General features: G+C 39.6%; 1 protein-coding gene across 1 annotated transcript; it reads right to left on the bottom strand.

The window, feature by feature from the left end:
- Window positions 1–1,356: 1,356 nt before the first annotated feature.
- arel1 (apoptosis resistant E3 ubiquitin protein ligase 1) lies at window positions 1,357–20,232 on the bottom strand. The gene is made up of 22 exons (XM_060879327.1): window positions 20,140–20,232; window positions 18,939–19,267; window positions 18,189–18,357; window positions 15,224–15,444; window positions 14,667–14,738; window positions 14,169–14,395; window positions 13,098–13,335; window positions 12,617–12,786; window positions 12,153–12,333; window positions 9,378–9,622; window positions 9,210–9,287; window positions 8,941–9,082; window positions 8,737–8,858; window positions 8,584–8,659; window positions 8,358–8,467; window positions 6,468–6,647; window positions 6,050–6,172; window positions 5,657–5,786; window positions 5,521–5,579; window positions 5,018–5,107; window positions 4,094–4,269; window positions 1,357–3,600 (listed from the first exon to the last, which is right to left on the bottom strand). The coding sequence occupies exons 2-22, from the start codon at window positions 19,084–19,086 to the stop codon at window positions 3,498–3,500; spliced, it is 3,060 nt and encodes a 1,019-aa protein (XP_060735310.1). The 5' UTR covers window positions 19,087–19,267; window positions 20,140–20,232; the 3' UTR covers window positions 1,357–3,497.
- Window positions 20,233–20,236: the final 4 nt, after the last annotated feature.

Consider the following 20,236-nt stretch of genomic DNA (forward strand, 5'->3'; position numbering starts at 1 on the left):
AACAGGATTCCTATTTGAAAGATGTATTTGACTTTGAACACTAATGTTTCTAATGCTTGCAGCATGACTGAACTGCAGCACAGGCCTGGTGATGACTGACAGCGGACAGGAGACACACACCTTATTTCCTGCCCAGGTGAGCATTCCAGCAGTTACACACTCTGGCAAGCGGTGAAAAAAAAGAGGCAGGAAAGTGCCTGCAACAAGAAAGATACATGAAGATAAAATAGACTGTATACATATATATATATACTGTATATATGGGGCATAGGGAAAAAAAACTTCAGGAAACAAACATAAACAATGCTCTCTCTTGTGCTATTACTTTTACACACACACACACACACACACACACACCATATTGTTCAGCACTGAATACTAGAATGAATCACGTGCTCATCCCATCTTTTCATAATTTAACTTAATGTGTAACTGATACAAACAGTTTAAATCTCTACTGGTAAAAAAACATTCCAGGGAATTTGAGAGAACACATTAAGTGATCAACTAGTAGATGCCCTTTTCCAAGCAAATCTAATTCGAGGAATGAGTAATAGGAAATCACTGTTTACTCCAAGCAGTGAATGAGTCAGTATTTTACTGTTAACAACGTGATTTTGCCAGAATAGTTGTGGGGTGAGGAACGTTGTCAACATCAGGGAATGTACCATCGTTAGCAGTCCAAGAGCTTCAGTAGTCTCTCACCTCTGGAACTGGTACATTACAGCTGCCACCCTGAGTATGGCTGAAGCATTACACCTGCCCTACCGTCAAGCAGGCTTTTGGGTTTTAGAGGCTGAAGCTATAGTGTAGCAGTCTTTTAAATAAATAAATAAATATATATATATATATATATATATATATATATATATTGTATCTTATTATTAAATAACAGTTCCACTTCATCACTCCATTTGATGTTAAACACAAGGTAATAGAGTTTCTGTTAATGTGCTCCCAGTGCTATGGTTGATTCCCTCCCACCTCTCAAAACACACCACTAGATGGGCTGGTACCTGAAAATTGGCACTTGGTGTGAATGAGAGTTTAAGGTGTCCTGTGCAGGACATATATACAGTATATATACACACACACACACACACACACACACACACACCTCACAGCCAGTGTTCCTAGGATAGACTTCTGATCCTCTATGATCTTGACCAGGCATTAAGCATGAAGAAAAATTATTAAATGGACAATGGATGGGGGAAACAATTCCAGTAAAAAACACATCCTGAAATCCCATGTGAAAGGTCAGAGATAGATAGATAGATAGATAGATAGATAGATAGATAGATAGATAATCCTATATATAATCACAGAAAACCATAAAGTAGTCATGAAACAATATTAATTGTCCCACTTTTCAATTTATTTTGTCACATAAATAAGAAACAAGTGATTTTGCCATTAGAACAGTGCTGAAAACCCAATACATTCATACTGCAGGTACCAATGTAAAGTAACCAGGCCTCTCCACACACAAGAAAAACCCAGAAAAAAATCAACCCAAAGCCATTGGCATCTTTATTACAATATATACACATGAAATTTATAATGCATTATTTCACACTTTCAAATCAGTAAGAAAATGCCCTGCACATTAAGGTCAGTGAAACCAGAATGGTCATGCTTGTGTCTCGCTTTGTCTATGCTGACTGACTGAAACACAGCAGCAGCAGCATGATTGACATAATCGCAGGACACTTTTCAGTCACTGTGCTTTTACAAGATGGCGACTGAGGTCATCACGACGAGCCTCGTCCAACACACGCAGCCAGACACGTATGCAGTGATTTCATTCACAGTCTAGACACACCCTGGAGTTTCTGCTGTGGTGTTATTTATCCAAGGTCAAAGGGCACGATATCTAAAACGAGACCATATGAAAATCTTCATTGTGGCATTAAAGGGAGGAGGGTGACTAAAAGTTCGAACCGTTCTGCTGCTTAACTTCAAGATCCGTGGTTAAAATACAACCTGTATGACACAATTCTCTATGAATTATTCAAGCGGTCATAAGCGCCAAAGTTAACAGCAGCTGTGTTTTGACTTGAAGCATAGTTACATAGGATGATAGAATGGACAGTCCATGTTAAGACACATTTTGACAGCAGTGTGTAGGCTTTGTAAATGAGCACCCACATTAACATGAAACTTAAGATGCAATGGATAAAAAGCACTCATAAGAAGTTCCACTCATGTGAGACGCTGCACCCATGTACTGACATCTAGAGCAACCTTCCATCTATTAGAGGCTGTTTTCATGGACAGTGCAACATTACCTGCACTTTTCTTTAATAAACATTCATCTCTCTGAAACTAGCTTTGATACAATTTTCAGAATACTTGGTTAATTGATGAATATTACACATTATAAATAGTATTTCTCCAGTTTGGGTTACTGGAAATAGGTCTGTGAGGGTTAGGTGCAATATGACAAAACACTAAAGACACTTAAATGCATCCATCTGGCTTTTAGCCTCTTTTGTTTCATAGAACACTCATTTTAACAACACATGTATAATATTACAGGACATTTTGGTAAGTGGGAATAAGTTAAAAATAAATTAAAGGTCATGTATAACAAAATCAAGCAATAACAAAGGCAAACAAAAAAAAAACATCTTCTGTCCAATGAAGACAATTGTGTCAAGGCAAACATGCCTTATTTATTCAAAAAAAGAAAAAAAAAGAAAGAAAGAAAGAAAGAAAGAAAGAAAGAAAAAAAATCCTTTGACATCCTGCTTTGTAAATTAGGCTCACTAGTAAAATGCATAGATGTTACCCAGAGATTTGTAATTAACCATTAGCTCTTTTTAACCAGTGCTCCTCTTCCTATCCCTTCATCATATTTTGCAATGCAGACTCTTCTGTTCTCTCACACACACACACACACACACACACACAGTTACATTAGGCTACATGACAGAACTACATAACCAAGAATCAAGAAAGACAACATTTTACAAGTTTGATATATACAAAAACGAACACACAACCTTCCCTGATCGGTTAAGGCCAAAGTGCAGTGAGTGTGTAGTAGCTCCACACATCTTAAAGGCTGCAACACTCCGTGTGAATGTTCCCAGCTTTGTTAATGCCAAATGTGATAGTAGCTTCACACATTTTCATGACTTTACAAACTCACATAAAATGAAACAATTGTACCTTCGAGAATTAAACGTAACGGTTCTTCCTTCGTTTATTTTTCCCTCTTTTTTTTTTTTTTTTTAAACAGTACAAAACAAAAGATTTACATATTTACATTGCTCCAGCATCCAGTGGAATAAGCCAAAGGCAACTCAGGATCATGTGAAGGTCCTGCTTGAGAGAGAATAATCTGGACATCTGTGTGGCCTTCACTTAAGAGGTCTGTTATTGGACAATAAAAGGTGCATTGGCTCATATACAGCAGTTCATTCATTGGAAAAAAGACACAAAAAAAAGCGATTCCTTCAGCGTATCCGAAAGTCAGAGCCAGTGTGTGGTCAGAGCATGCCAAAGCCCTCGCTGCCCTCACTGATGGCCAGCTTCAGCAGTTTGTGCAGCTCCTCGTAGGAGTCGTAGGTAGGGAGGCACAGCTGGTTGAAACTAGAGAAGTACCAAGAAACAAGATCCCAATAATTACTAATGAAGAAAAGCCAATTGGTTTATATATTATTCTGTGATGCTAAGCACTTCAATTCTGTGATGTTTGCTAATCTTTTTAAACTACACTACTTGCTGCACTAAGCATGCAAACCGAAGACGCGGTCTGGCAGATGGTAAGAAATGGATGTTAGGTATATTTCTAGACTCAAAAATAGAAAGAGGTTACAATTGACCTAGAATCAAGATATGGAAATAGTGCCAAGTGAACAATATACAGTTCAGTACAGCACAAAAACTAGCATAAGAATTCTAGCATAACGCTCAAGTCACATTTGATATTTAATACTTCATAAAACTAGAATGAAGACACTAATCAGACTCGAGTAATGCATGTGTGTATGAGTGTGTGTCAATACTTGAATTTCACCTTGAATTCACAATACATTATTGTAACTTGACTTGGACTGTTTTATGTACAGGGATGTTTACTTACCAAGTGTGTGCAGTTGGCAGCGTGCTGTGTGTTGGTGCTGCTATGATCTGGAAAGATGGGCAGAGTGTGTTGAAGCCACCAGGAGGGAGCTGAGAGGAGCCGGTAGTGAACTGAAGGAGACGTGCAAGCTCTTCCTGAGTGAAGGAGGACACCACGGCCCAGAACCACTTCATCACCTGCGCGCGCACACACACACCATGAACCTCTTGACTATTAAATACATGGAAGGGAAATTGGCTTTGCCTGTTGAAATGTTACGAACTATAAATACATTTTCTATCAAATTTAAACAACCACTGGGAAAGTCTTCGAGTCTTCATTCGACTCTTCCTCACTTATTTTGGAGAGTTAATTCTTAGGTTTCACATATATTTAAACAAATCAAATCCCAATAAAAAACATTATGGAGCATGTGGGAATAACAGACCTAGATCATTTGTAAAAGCCAAACCTTCATTTAGTCATGATGAATACGGTGACAGAAAATGAAGAGAAACCAATTAGGGACGTGTGCAGAAATAAAGGCAATTAACCGAGCATGGATCCAATGTTAAATAATAAATATATAATTGAAACATTAAGCGTGAATCCTTTTGTATATTTTGGCTGAGATATCCCGAACATGCTGTTCTCTAGATCTATCCTCTGGCACTCGTTTTACCGTTCTGCATAAAAGTTTAGCAGCTTGCATATCAAAAAATGTTCCCACAACCCAAAACCCACAACAGGTTTGATGTACTGAATCAAGGCAGTCAAGTTTGAAAAGCAGTCTTGTTTGAAAATACTCAGAGACCCACCACTTGCAGGATGTTTTGTTCTGCACTACAATGTGACCACACCACAGGGGAAAACGCACCAGGGTTCGGAGTCAAACGGACTGAATGCTGCATATGTGAAAGCGCGAATACAAATTTAGCAACACACCTTCTCTCTGAAGTGCCATGAGCCACCAACGATAACAGCATGGGCTTTGAAATCCTGCACGTTTATATCCCCAGTACCACACATCAGCAACTGTGAAAATAAAAAACACACAAAAACACCTGGCATAAATAACGGCACAAAACCAGAGGCGTGGGCACAAGTTGCCATATGTAGAGAATAAAGGAATAATTTTGTCTTTGAAGTGATTAATCCAGATAAATCATGCACACACCAAAAAAATAAATAAAAGTTAACAATCGGTGGAAATCACAACCTACGAGATCAAAGTGATTTATTATGTTTTTTATTGAATTCCCATAATTCAACTGGTTACTGGAATGAAATGGGTTTATTTCTGATGCTCATTTTGATTTAAAATGTAAACAAAACAAATCTGGATTCAGGCGGTCTGGGATATATGTACATTACACAGTTATACGGGTGCTTAGCTGCAAAAAGTTGATGTTCGAAGCATAACCCACTTTCACTCTCATCTGGATTACCTCTAGTTCATTTTCATCAAATATGGCCAAAAGGTTCTCAGGAACGAGTTCGTTCAACCCTAAGAATGACAAAACAACTTGATTAGTTCTGAACACATTCATATACCAACCGAGTTCCAGTTGGAGGAGCTCGTACCTTTGAGGAAGTGCTCGACTTCATCCCTCACCTGACTGGCCAGTCTAAACTGAGCCAGCAGATTCAGGTAATGGATCTTATTCTCATTAGTGACGGCAATTTGAGCACCGCCTGATATCAGCTCCACCACCTGGAAAGAAAGAAAACGTCAGAAAACACATAGCACGATATCCACACATCTCTAAAATACACATGGCTACAGTTCATACACACAACCCTGTAATGTCCCGTTAAAAAGTAGAGTACAGCAAACACACTGATTCCCAGCCATACAACCTTGATGCATCACACATCCGTTAGATTCATGAAAAACAGTTAAGTAAAAACATTAGTCAGCTGGGTTTTTTTTAGCTATCATCATACAAAACAGTCATTTGTTTGAGTGTGTATCACCTTTTCCAGTTGTCCTGACTTGTACTTTTCCTCAGCAAATACGAGGTCCATTTCGCTCACGTCATTTTTTAAAATAAAGCAGACTTTTGTTTTGTAGAACTCTGGATCGTCGGTCTCAAAGTACTGCCATGGCAAACGGTAATGTAAAACAGTCAGATAAAATAAAACAAACATGCTTTACTTCTCTCAGACACAATAAAAGAGTTTATCCAGGACTATGCACTTTAATATGCATCACATAAACACCATGACAGAAACTGTGGCTTTGTGCAAACAAAAAATGAAGCTATAAACAGTTATTCATTCGCTGAGAATTGACAGAACATGCAGGGTTTTTTTTTCTTCAAGAAACCACATATGACAAACATGCAGTATTTTTGAAACTTAAATGTGTTGCAAAATAAGGGCTGTGTACCACCTTGTAGTTCATGCGCAGACCAATGATCTGGGCCAGGAAAGAGCGAGTGAACCTGGCTCGTACCAGCTGCTTGTAGGCTCCTCCTAAAGCTGACTCATACAGACACTTCCCTACCACACGCCCTGCAAACTCGTACATCTTCAATCTCAGGTGAGCAGGACGCTCTGGGTTAGGGTGGACCTGCCAAATGCACACGCACACACAAACACACACACCATAAGTCATAACACACCATACATTAATCCATACTGTGGCTGACCAACACAGGGTTCCCACTCTTTTTCAGAGATCACTTTCCAGGACATTTCAAATTTAGCAAAAAAAAAAAAAAGACAAGGATCACACGGCCTAAAGTAATATGTTCTTCTCTCCAGAAGTCTTAAAAACAACGTACACTTTATGGCTATTACTTTTAAAGACAATTTGTCATGTGAATGAAATTTCAACATTTATAAAATAAAAAGACCGCACATATTAATACCCTTTCCTTTCTCAGGCCAATGCCGTCACGCATGCTTTAGTTTGCTGTGCATTCCCCTTGCACATTATATTCAGATTAACAAGGTTAATATAACCTGCTTACCCATCACCATTTGCTGAAAACATTCAAGCACTTAAACCATTCCTACAGTAGCACCTGAAACCGCCAACACAAAACAGCGTCATCCGTCACAGCGAGATTAAACAGCGCTTTCTGTTACTAACGTTAATTGTTTCGACCAGTTGTAAACTGTTCTTTAAATGATCAAGAACTTTTAAAAATATTAATTTTCCAGGACAACAAGATTTTTTCCAGGACAGTTGATGTTTTCTCTCATTTTCCATGTGTTTTCCAGGACTGGAACATTGGTCATTAATTTTCCAGGATTTCCAGGTTTTCCAGGATGCGTGGGAACCCTGCAACAACTTGTGACTTTTTGTCAACACCCCTAGTGTACGCGAGTGCCATTAAAAACTTTATAAGAAGAGAGTGATCTTGTTTAATTCTTTTATGTTTCATTCACAGGGGTTACAATTTACATGTTTATGTCTGTTAAGGGGGGGCACGGTGGCGTAGTGGTTAGCACATTCGCCTCACACCTCCAGGGTCGGGGTTCGATTCCCGCCTCCGCCTTGTGTGTGTGGAGTTTGCATGTTCTCCCCGTGCCTCGGGGGTTTCCTCCGGGTACTCCGGTTTCCTCCCCCGGTCCAAAGACATGCATGGTAGGTTGATTGGCATCTCTGGAAAATTGTCTGTAGTGTGTGATTGCGTGAGTGAATGAGAGTGTGTGTGCCCTGCGATGGGTTGGCACTCCGTCCAGGGTGTATCCTGCCTTGATGCCCGATGACGCCTGAGATAGGCACAGGCTCCCCGTGACCCGAGAATAGTTCGGATAACCGGTAGAAAATGAATGAATGTCTGTTAAGTAATGTTGTCAGACACCTGTAATGATTATGTATGCTTCACATGGACATAGCAATCGCTCTATAAATCTGTACACATGAATGTCATGTTAGAAATTCTACAGCTACTGAATAGACCTTATTAAAGAGCTTGCTGTAGACCATGACCATAGCACAATAGTGTTAAGTGTGGACTGTACCTGTGCTCCTCTGTTTAAAATTACTACCCTTCTTTTATTGTTATTGCTCTGATCACTGATCATTTCATTGAAGGTAAAATATTTTCAGCATAACATTTACACATGGAAAAAAATAGCTACCATGTTCTATCCTACTTTATAAGCTTTATAGCAATTAAAACATGGGACTGAGCAACACACTAGAACTTCCACTTGGCCAGTGTGCGCACTAATTTGCCTTATGTACACTGCTGCATGACATCAGCCCTGCATTATATTCTAAAAATGCAAACAGGAAAACATTGAGGTTATAAGAGCCTATGCTTACCAGACCCTGGTTATTGTCACTGAATCGTGTGAAGAGCTGGTTATTTGTGTCAAACAGATTCTTACAGACGAGTTCAAACCACTCGCGTCTCGGCCCTCCCCAGTCCAGAGCTTCAAAAAAAAAAAACAAAAAAAAAAACGTCACACCAAGTGATTCATATATTCCCTGTTTACACGTACAAAGATTCTATTTGAGAACATATTACATTTGTGCTTAAACAACAGACCTTCTTCATCCTGAAACACCACCTCAAAGTTCTTACTCCAGTCCGATACAGAGAAGTTTCTGGTGGCCTTTAGAGACTGTGGGAAAAAAAGACACATGAATCATGACATCATCCTTTAAGCCCCGAAGAGCTCCGGCAGGTCAGACTACTCACAGAGTCGAGAATGGAGTGACGGCTGATCTTCAGGCACGTTTTAATTCGAGGCTTCTTGGAGTGAATGTGCCGGAGCTCTCGCTGGAAAAAGCTCACCTTATCCTGAAATGTTTCTGAGCCTCCTAACATCCAGAGAAAAGAAACAGTCAGACACAAATCTTTTACACTTAAGCAGATTCAGATTCAGACATTTTTCAAACTCACCAATGTTCTTATGCAGAAAGCGAATAAACGTGGCTGCCATAATGTTCCTGTCCTTGCAGCTGAGTTCGACAGGAGGCTGAATCCCATCATCCACCACCAGCGTCAGGTACTTATGGATGGGGTCAGGCCCATGGTACGTGAACTACCAGGAAAGTGAGACAGGTAATTGATAAGCCTCCTCCTTTTTTTTGTTTTGATTTAAAAAAAAAAAAAAAAAAAAAAAAAAAAAGAAAAAAGCATATTTGCTGCCTGAACTACTAAAACATTACCTTTGTTCCAGGGCACACACGAAAAGTAAAAAGGCGCCATGGAATAATCTTCAGGTAAAACTCCTTCACAGAGAGTTGCTGCGATAGAACACAAAATAAATGTGAGAATTCAAAAAAAAAAAAAGAGCAAACAACCAACATTGCTAACCTGAGTAATAAATCACTGACCTTTGGTGATATGTAGCAGTAGACCTTTTTTGGTTTCTTGACCTTCTCCGGTTGGCCTTCTACTGGAGAGTCGTGCTCTTCCTCGTCGTCGCCCGTGGACGGCCGTCGTGGTGGGGTGAGCAGAGAGGATGCTGGGAACTGCCAGGTAGAACTGCTATAGTTCCCTGTACCATAGAGGTAGGCCTCAAAATATATACTAATTCCTGGAGTGGACACGTTCTTCTCCACGCAGTTCTTCTCGTTCTCTGAGGTGACGATAAACAAAGGTGAGGTGGTATGAAAGCGTGCAGAAGAATTAAACACACATGTGCTCTAGTGTTGCCTTGATGATAGACATAATAATAGTGGAATGATCAAAATGCATAACGTATCAAGTGGTAGTTGATGTTTACATGATGCTTAATGTTTATTTGATTAGTAGAATATTAACCAGTTTGTGTTTTGTAGCCCATCTGATTTATATAAATATATATACTATATAAAATAGTCTCAGCACTAAATCAACATTCAGGTATGACAGAAAAACCAGAATGAATCATTTTTTAATAATCCGTTTGAGAACTGCTGAACAGAGCAAAGCCTCAGATCTCGATAGAGTTGTTTTTATATACACAGATTTTTATACCAGGCAATGAAACGAATTTATTTAAAAGTGTTTAAATGTGGGGGGCACGGTGGCTTAGTGGTTAGCACATTCGCCTCACACCTCCAGGGTTGGGGTTCGATTCCCGCCTCCGCCTTGTGTGTGTGGAGTTTGCATGTTCTCCCCGTGCCTCGGGGGTTTCCTCCGGGTACTCCGGTTTCCTCCCCCGGTCCAAAGACATGTATGGTAGGTTGATTGGCATCTCTGGAAAATTGTCCGTAGTGTGTGATTGCGTGAGTAAGAGAGTGTGTGTGTGTGCCCTGTGATGGGTTGGCACTCCGTCCAGGGTGTATCCTGCCTTGATGCCCGATGACGCCTGAGATAGGCACAGGCTCCCCGTGACCCGAGGTAGTTCGGATAAGCGGTAGAAGATGAGTGAGTGATGAGAGTGTTTAAATGTTAGGATTTGCAAGTGAGCTGAAGTTATTATGGCCTGGTCCCTTCCTTGCATGTCAGTTCTTCCATCATCTACAGAATTAAAATGATGACCGCCATCATGATTTAATGATTTTAATTATCTTTCTGATTTACTGACTGATCTCAGAAGCACAGCCCGTAATCAGCTCACCATCAGGGAAAATAAAGTAATGTAAACACCCAGGACACTGACATCATCAGCTGTTCTGCTGCAATTAAGTTGGTTTTTTTAATAAAAATAAAAGATTTTATTAAAATTTCATTATTGCCTAATCCTAATAATCTTATGTGCACATTCAGCTACACACACTCACACACACAACTAACACAACCGCACACACACACCCCCAACTGCACACACAAACACACGACTGCACACACACACACGACTGCACACAAACACACACATACACAACTGCACACAAACACACACACACACAACTGCACACAAACACACACACACACACAACTGCACACAAACACACACACACACACACAACTGCACACAAACACACAACTGCACACAAACACAACTGCACACAAACACACACACACACACACACAACTGCACACAAACACACACACACACACACACACAACTGCACACAAACACACACACACACACAACTGCACACAAACACACACACACACAACTGCACACAAACACACACACACAACTGCACACAAACACACAAACACTCAACTGCACACAAACACACACACAACTGCACACAAACACACACACACACACGACTGCACACAAACAACTGCACACACAGATGCACGCAGGCTCACACGCGCGCACACACAAACACACGCACATTCACACAGACGCACGCAGGCTCACACACGCACACAAACACACACACGTTCACTCACACCCAACCGCATGCTCACACCCAGCTCCACGCTCACAGAATAGAATATGTTTGGATCAAAGCTAATAAAAACGATTGGTTTGCTATTACTTTCCATCGTATCTTACATTTGGTTCAGTTAATTTTACTTTACAAAAATGATCCTGTGCAGTAAATCGTTTCCACATGTAGGTGATTTTTGATAAGTCAGGAATTTGACAGTGTGTGCTTTGATGGATAGTTCCCTCTCATTCAGTATCGCCTTCCTCTGCAGGTCGCATGAGAGCAATTTTATTAGCGTTTAAAAGCCTATACCAGTCATTTCAGGTCAGTAATCATTTCTGACATTATTACACACAATTATAGAGCTATTTTATATTGTTTGTTGAGAAGGTCAAATTTTTCTTGCAACGGATTTAAGCCATTTAAATAAAAATAATTACATATGCACTGATCTCCAGGTCTGCTGGAAATACATGCAGTTTATTCAGTGAGAAGAGGTTCCCTTTATTCTGCAGCACAGATGGTGTGCATTATATGCTATCTGTGGTCATCCAGTTAAAAGTGGAACAACTTTCACTGTATCGGTTTAAATGTTATTTCAGTCCAAATGAAACTCATTTTCACATCATTGTGGTGTGAACAAGCGTTCTCAGCAATAACAAAATTAACTATGGTTCACTAGGACAAAGGGTGAGAACCGAGACGTTTGGGGTTCTCAGAAGGCAGAGTGTACAAATCTGTCAAAACGAACCAAACCTAACCTAAGGAAAATATTTGATTGCACCAAAAAAGAAAGCACAGATCTATATTACTGTTGCTTACAGGATTATAAATGGAAGATACAAAGAGACTCACCAGTAAGCACAATGATGTCGAACTCTCCATTATTGAGAGGCTGGTCCCTGTAAGTAATGCGTGCCCTGAAGCAGCCCTTTTTGTTCAGAGTGAGCCGCAGCAGAACCTGACACTGCTGCTTATTACAACAGACAGACGTGCTGTAGTAATCATCAGAACTGTCCTCCTCCGTTGTACCCAACTAAAAAAGAATCCATAAAACTTTATAAGATAAAACTGCTTGTAATGTTCCAGTCTAAGAGAAAGGGAAGAGTGAATGCAGGGTCGGGCCGGTGTGAATCATGACGAGTGTAAGTGTGTGTGCGTTTTCTGTTAACATGTTTGTGAAACTCTTACACTCGTGTTTTAACCATAATGAGGTTCAAACTGTTCCACTGTTTTGCAAGGCCCTTAACGTATATATGGCAAATTAAGGTTTCTTCTCATGTCTAGATGTTGTTATTTTATCCTGTAAGAGGTCTTACCGAGTGTATATGCACACTGTAGTTGACCTCATCCACGAGAGAGACGGAGTTACTGGTAGGGTTGCCGTACTCGTCTCGAGGCTCGATCTGCAGTGTGTGCTGTTGACCATATGTCAGCACCAAAGTTGAAAAATGGTATGCGATCTTTGTTTTGGATGGCACCACCGTCCCTGTAACAAACACACATGAAAGAAAGTCATTGAGAGGCAGAAAGAAACAAGCACAAATCTACACAAAAACACAAACATTTCAAGCACATCAATCAGAATGACAGACTACAACAATGTACACTACACTAGTACACCATGTCCATAAACATAGCTGACTAACACAATAAAGTCCTGGAAAGCCCTGCAGAAATCAAACACTTTGATGCAATAAAGTTTTCATCTGAAGGGAAACTTTATCTCGAAGCAAAACTAAATAACAGAAATGACAAAAACAGCATGTCGTGCTCACATCAACCCTGAGCTCATGTTACCTGCTTGAAACATTTTATAATAGGGGCTGTATGCCACATTGAGCCCCCCCAGTTTCACTGCCACCTCGTAGCGGCCTGCCTTGCGCACAGTGAAGGTCACTTTCACCACGTTGGACTCCGGCTCCTGAAGGATCTCCTGGGTGACAGGAATGTCCAGAGCAAGCTCTATGTGAGTGATGTTCACCCTCAAACCCACTGGCCTGTGAGCAGGAAATGGCTGGCCGTTCTTATAGAAGAGCTAGGAAAAAGGACACAGGTAGCACACTGTAAACTTTCTATACACGGCTACTGTAATCATAAAGCGGAACTTATGCTTAGAACAGGACTATTTGAGTATATAGAATATGAACTTCCTTTCAACACAGATAGCACTATTTGTCTTTACTCTTGTACACTTGTGTCCTGTAATGCTTTTTAATCTCATCATCTGGTGCTGTACATTGGGAAAAGTGCTTGTTTTCTAGATTACAGACTTTTAGATGTATAGCTTCCAGAATTTATTTTAAAGAAAGAAGAGATTTTCATTATCAGTCTAGTTTTATAGTAGTATAGAAGTAAATGGTATTTAGTAATAGTATTGTAGGTCTATTATAATGGATGTAGCAGTGTTTACAAAGTGGCAAGACTCTCTATCTCTATCCATCGGTCTCTATACAATCTGTCAAAGCCAAAATGTTCCTAATTCTAATGTGCAAACCTGATAAAGACAGCTTCCAGAAGATTTTCAGCTGTAACTATTCCAATACTGACCCATTTGGGAAATACTCATGCTACCGACAGATGATTCTTACTTATTTAAGTAGCCTTTGGGTCACAGTGATAAACAGTTCAGATGTGTAAAACAAGTCAGAGGGTTTGAGCAGGGGGGATACAATTCCAGGTTGTATCAGAATACTGTGTGAAACAGTATAAAAAAAAATTACGTGTAATTAAACCAATGTGTTTTCATTACAAAGAAGCTGTTTTGTGACAATTATTTACATTAGCGCTTTACAAAAAAACATATTTACCTTACAGCGGATGATCGCTTTTAACATGATGACAATGTGCATTTAGCAGTGCTAAGGATACCTGCACACGGAAGCTCATGGTCTGGCCCACTTCCTGTGGCTCCTTCCAGTCCCAGGAGACTTTGCAGGAGCGTGGGTCCAGGTAGTTCCCCCGCACATAGTCATAAATGCTGCGATCCCCACGACGCCCAGGGTCCTCATTTTGCAGGAAACTGACCACACGTGCTGCAAGCTCACATAAGAACTTGATGGTAAAGACAAATGCAATGATGGAAACGGTTATTCCACCTAAAATAGGTAAAGAAAGAGGAATGTACAAGGTTAGGTCATTAGGTCAAGGTAAGTAAAGCAGGAACTGAGACATATGGATAAAATAAAATGTGTATTTTGAGATCTCATCAACACAGCAAGTGGTTAAAATTATACATAGTGTGTAATGAATGCAGTCAAGAATTCAGCCGTTTGTTTAAGCCGAAACTAAAATGCAGAAGCAGATCACTGCATATTTATGACATTCTAGCCGTTGATTTTATTTCTGTTCCTTCTAGATAACACTCACCAATCACGTAAAACATGAGGTCCCTTATCAGAAAGCACAGTGCAACCGTACAGCCGAATATCAGAGCTCCAGCTGAAAGAGAAAACATGCAGAGGATGTAATACTGCACGAATTAAAACCCCGACATGATGAACAGGAAGAGTATGAACCAAACCACAAAGTACTCCCTGACCTTGGCCTCATTCAAACCTAAAACCTTTGACTATGTTAAGTTTCCTTTATTGGATCTCCTTGCTTTCAAAAACGAATGATCATTTGTAGTCTGTTGAGAAGCAGCTGCTCATTACAACATCTAGCAATTGAAATAAACGCATTACAACATATAGTAAATGAACAGCCTCTTCCCTTAAAAGAAGGGAACGGGTGTGAGCAGCTGAGAGTGACAGCACCAAGCTAAAGAGAACAAAGGTTCACACATTCAGACTAACAGGGTGTGGTGACCTAACATAACATACATAACTTTCTAACATAATAACCATGTAATATTAAGGCTTAGAACGCAACAAAACTCTTTTTAATGCCACTAATGGACTACTTCTAAACCACTTCAAACTCACCAATGGACCACTTCTCATTCAGGCGCCTCTCAGCAAGGCTGTGCACCAGCTGAACCTCGTAGTCCTGGTCCCTGCTACCCCGGGATGCTTGGAGGACCTTTACGCCTGTGGACAGCTTGATATAGTCCTCGTAGTAATAGCCCCAGGCTGCCAGAGAGAGCTGAAGCTGGCTGTCAAACTGGGCTAGGTCATCCAGATTGGTGCATCCCAGGGTCTTCAGACTATAAAGAAAAGATTTCAAGGCAATGCTCAGTTCATACGGCACACTGCTGTATCACACTAAAAGAGTGCATGATAAAATTCCTAGAAGAACAGCAATCCATGCCATGGTCAAAATCATCGGGCTTACATTTTATCCCCACTTTAATCTCTGATGTTAAAATGAAGTCAAACTCTTCATGTGTATCTACAAGATATTTGCATTGTGTTTCTGTCACGAGATTGACCGACTGGACAAATGTAATAAGCAGTAATATACCAATTTTTCAATAATATCATTAATGCCTCTTCAGGTTACATCAAATCAAATATTAGCATGATTTGCATGTATGAGTGACAGCAGAAAGAAGCAGTTATTATTCAACATCTGCATCCAAATAATGTCATAACTGTATTGGTTCAGTGTCGACTGCAACAAATTCATAACTCTGTGGATGTTTTATGTTCGTTGGAGCTTCAACAACCTACAAATACCTACAGATAGTTCCAGTCATTTTGAGCTGCATGACCTTGAAGATGTACAGAATAATGTGTGTCCACAATAATGGAGCTGAGAACTTTTATGTAAATGTTAAAGGACTGCAAATCGTGGTGTCATATGCATATGATACGCAAATAAGTTTTTTTTGAATGACTTTGTTTCCACACAGCCAACGCCGATTCATCTATTCAAATGATATTACTCAATTATTAGCAGTCATATGGAAGTTACAAACATGCTTGATATGCCATCAAAGGTGGCGGTTGCTGTAGTATAATTTAGACAGTGTGAGTGAGAGTCCAGCGAAAGGGCTTTCAAAACTCAACTTACATTTCTACTAAGCCAGAACCAGATACAAAGAGGATAAGAAGTACTGGAGTAAGAATTGTTATCGAGGGAAAAAATTAACAGTTTGTCCCAGATCTATGGAAGTGCTTTTTAATTATGTTCTGTCAAACTTGTGACATGTGACAATCCTCACCATGTGACAATCCTCACATCATACACTGACTATCCCTGAAAGTCAATATTACTTTTTTCAGCTATTTCTGGATGCTAATACAAATACCATGTACTACACAAAAGACAAACTTTCACTGTTTAATCTATTCGAAAGCTTGCCTCTACTACAGTAACTGATAGCAGGGCGAAACAGTGCAAGAAAATAAGACCTACATGCTTAATTTTGTTTCACTAAAATGTTTATACTGCACTGAATATCCTCTCAATGTGTAGGTGAAAACACCATTATAAACTGGAATAGTAAACCTTTATAATGGTGTTTTCACCTACACATTGAGAGCATATTCAGTGCAGTACAAACATTTTAGTGAAACAAAATTAAGCATGTAGGTATTCACTGACATTCACTACAATCCGTTCCTCTCTACTGTATGAAGCAGTGTTTTATACTTCTTCTTTCAGTGTACACTACTGACATGATATAAACCCAAATCCACAGCCAACAGAACTTTCAGCAACATTACCACCAAATACTTCCAGGCATCAGTGTAGTCTGTCTTTGGTATATTTTAGTCTTGATTTAGAAGCACAACCGACGAAAATTAAGCCACAAAACATAAACAACCCAGTGGTGAGGTTCAGCAATATGTGGTCATGGTGTTTAAATAAGTCGCAACAAATGCAACATATTTTCAATAGAACTTTGCCCTTAGCAAACAGGAAATACTGGAGCAGGCGGTGACAATCAGAATTGCAGCATGCGCAATACGCCTACAATCTTGACATGTGCAGAGAACACTGCAATATACTCTACACAGCCATTAATGTCTAAACCGCTGGCCACAAAAGTGAGTACAACCCTAAGTGAAAATGTCAATATTGGGCCCAATTAGCCATTTTTTCTCCCCGGTGTCATGTGACTCGTTAGTGTTACAAGGTCTCAGGTGTGAATGGGGAGCAGGTGTGTTATTTATATATAAACACATCACTTTGCCCTTTTTATTTGTAGGTGGTTACATTAAATGTCGAGTCACTTATGTATGTTTAATGTTTGTATTATGTACTTATACATTATAAAAAAAACAACATTTTTTTACAACTTTTTCCTCTGTTTTATATACACACACACTCTCTCGCTGCAGAAATGTAACAGAACAAGTGTCTTGATATACACTTGTGATCTGAATTACAGCTGCTGCTTCTGTCAACAAAAATCAGTCAACACCAAGCACCAAGCAGACTCAGAGGTCTGGAACAATTAAACATTTGTAAGAAAAACTGTTTGATTTCTCAGTTACTCAACACAACATTAAGCATAATGTCAAACATGACATAATAAACAGAATAAGAAATGCTTAAACATTATAACTACTACTATGTATCTCATTGCTAAAACATCCACAAAGTTAAACTGTTTTCAAGCAAAGACTGATTTGTGTAATCCGAGTGTGAGAATGTTGCGGCATTTGCTGCGGCGCTGCAGAGACAGAATGAGTGGAACAAAGCTTAAAGAATCGCTGCTGCAATGACCTCGTGTTCACTGCAGCTGGCAGAGCTCAATGTCATTCAGCTGGAGCAGGCTGTGGGAGCAATACTGCCCCTTCGTGGAATTAAATGCAAACAGCCAAAACATATGCTGGTTGTTTGCATTTGGTGCCATATGTTTTCTGGCACCAAAACTACACTTTCATGCAAGTTTCCTGACTAGAGCAGATTTGCTGTGATCCAATAGGACCAGCGGGTTTTGAATCATAATATTTTTTAATATATTTATATTTAATATGTGTCTTTGGTTGTCCTTACGTGTGGTAGTAGTGCTCGAGGCTCTGAGAGCACAGCCACTCCTGGAAGGCAAAGTCTCTGAGCAGACGGACGTCGGCTTCAGCGATGTCCCTCCAGCGCCGCTGTTCCTTCACCACGTCCTCCAAACGAGTCAACACACTAAGACTCAATTCTTCCAGAGACTGCACATCTGTACCATCAAATAAGTTAATGAGTAAGTCTCTTGCAGGCTAACAAATGGGAAAGTCATAGCTGCATAATTATTCAAGAAAAATCTAGGTAATGAATGTATTAAAATTTCTTGAATATACACCATGTTAACAAACTCTCACCAACATGACAGCAATTTTAAAACGAAAATATTTTTATTTTTTTATTCACTAATTACTTGAGATAAAGGAAGAAAATGAGGCTGTAATCTATTTAAGTGCCATAAACTTCCAGTGCAATTAAATTTTTTAGTTTTACTTGAACACAACCAACAAATTTCCTTCATTTTCTCTGTATTATCCACTGTATTTTTTCTTCATGCTGGAGTGAAACAACCATGATTGCATATTATGGATATTTGTATTCATATTTTTCATGCATAAAGGTGCATGGGGTGTATCTTTAAGGTACATCAGTAGTCCTTGAGATCCAAATATGCACTCTCAGTTAGGAGACACATACTAAAAGTACAAACGATGCATCCTTAATGGTTCTATACCATGCTGAAAGGAAATAGTAGCATTTGGTAACTATCGAATGACATAAATAAACACTCCTCACCTTCAAATAAATGCTTGTATTCTGACAGACTATGGCCTTGCAGCCATTCTTCAATCTGACTTTCCTTGCTCTTCTTCCAGCGCAGTTCCCAAAAGAAAATCCATGACACTGAACAGAAGATTAATGTCAGTAAGAAGCGCCGGTCCATCAGACCATCTTCAGTGTTGATCAGACCTCTCGGTTCTCAGAGAATAACGGTGGACTTCATGTAGATGAAGCGCCTCTCTACCTCTCTCTCTCGTTAGTATCTTTATACTTTGTGCTTTCAGAAGACGTTTTTTCTTCTCAGTGTTCTTCCCATGTTGTCTTCGGTACTTCTCTTTGCACCTCTGTATAAAAAACACAATATCCCAAATTCAGCATTCTGTTGATTATATATGTATATATATATGTGTGTTTTTAAGAAATCCTATTACAAAATCCAAGCATGTGTCTTAGTGAGGAAACCAAAGTGTCTTCTAAAGTACTGTAAATATTTAAAAAGCATGCAGGGGATTGTGGAGGGTGTAATCCATATGTATTCATTATGCATGAACTACCCCAATGAGCAGAATACTTAGTTATAATAATGTGCCATCACACCAGTGCACAGTTAATACACATCTTACACACATCTTACAGACACTGGACCTGGAGATCTTATTATACAGCGTTTGATATTTTCTTAACAAAATCAATTCATCTTGTGCCCTTGAGCCTGGAAAATAAGGCAGATCTTGTGTGCTAAATGACATATCAGAGCTCTGGGGATCCGCTGACACATAATACTCTATAGTAGATTCAGGTCTAAGCAGTTTATGCTGTGTTTTGTTTTAGATTTATTTAATATGAAGACACTATCAGTAACCAGGTGTTTCAGGTCATTTGGCTCCATAAACAAAACCATGGTGGCACTTTACCTGCTCGTCCAACAGTGTTTATAAGGCAGTATTTACGGCATTAAACATTAAATAAACGCGTAAACTTAAATATTAATGAACAATTGCTGAAGGTCGTTCCATTTATAAATGAGGCAGGAAAAGGTTAAATAGGCAGAAATCCATCCAACGTCCATTAACACAACTTAGCCAGGCAGCTAGCTAAAGACCTTTAATAAAAACAACAGCTGAATCTTAAAATAAATCAACAATTGACAGACATTTTAACCGTCAGGAGCTGTAAAACAAGCCGAAAAAACAAGCCCTGTATCTTTAATTCGTACCTGAGAGCCGAACGGTACTTCTTTACTTTTATAGCTAATATCCGTTAGCATTCCGTTGTCAAGCGGAAGAAGTAGTGCAGCGCTATATCGAGGTCGC

This window comes from Tachysurus vachellii, chromosome 10 (assembly GCF_030014155.1).
Source record: "Tachysurus vachellii isolate PV-2020 chromosome 10, HZAU_Pvac_v1, whole genome shotgun sequence".
Lineage (NCBI taxonomy): Eukaryota > Metazoa > Chordata > Actinopteri > Siluriformes > Bagridae > Tachysurus > Tachysurus vachellii.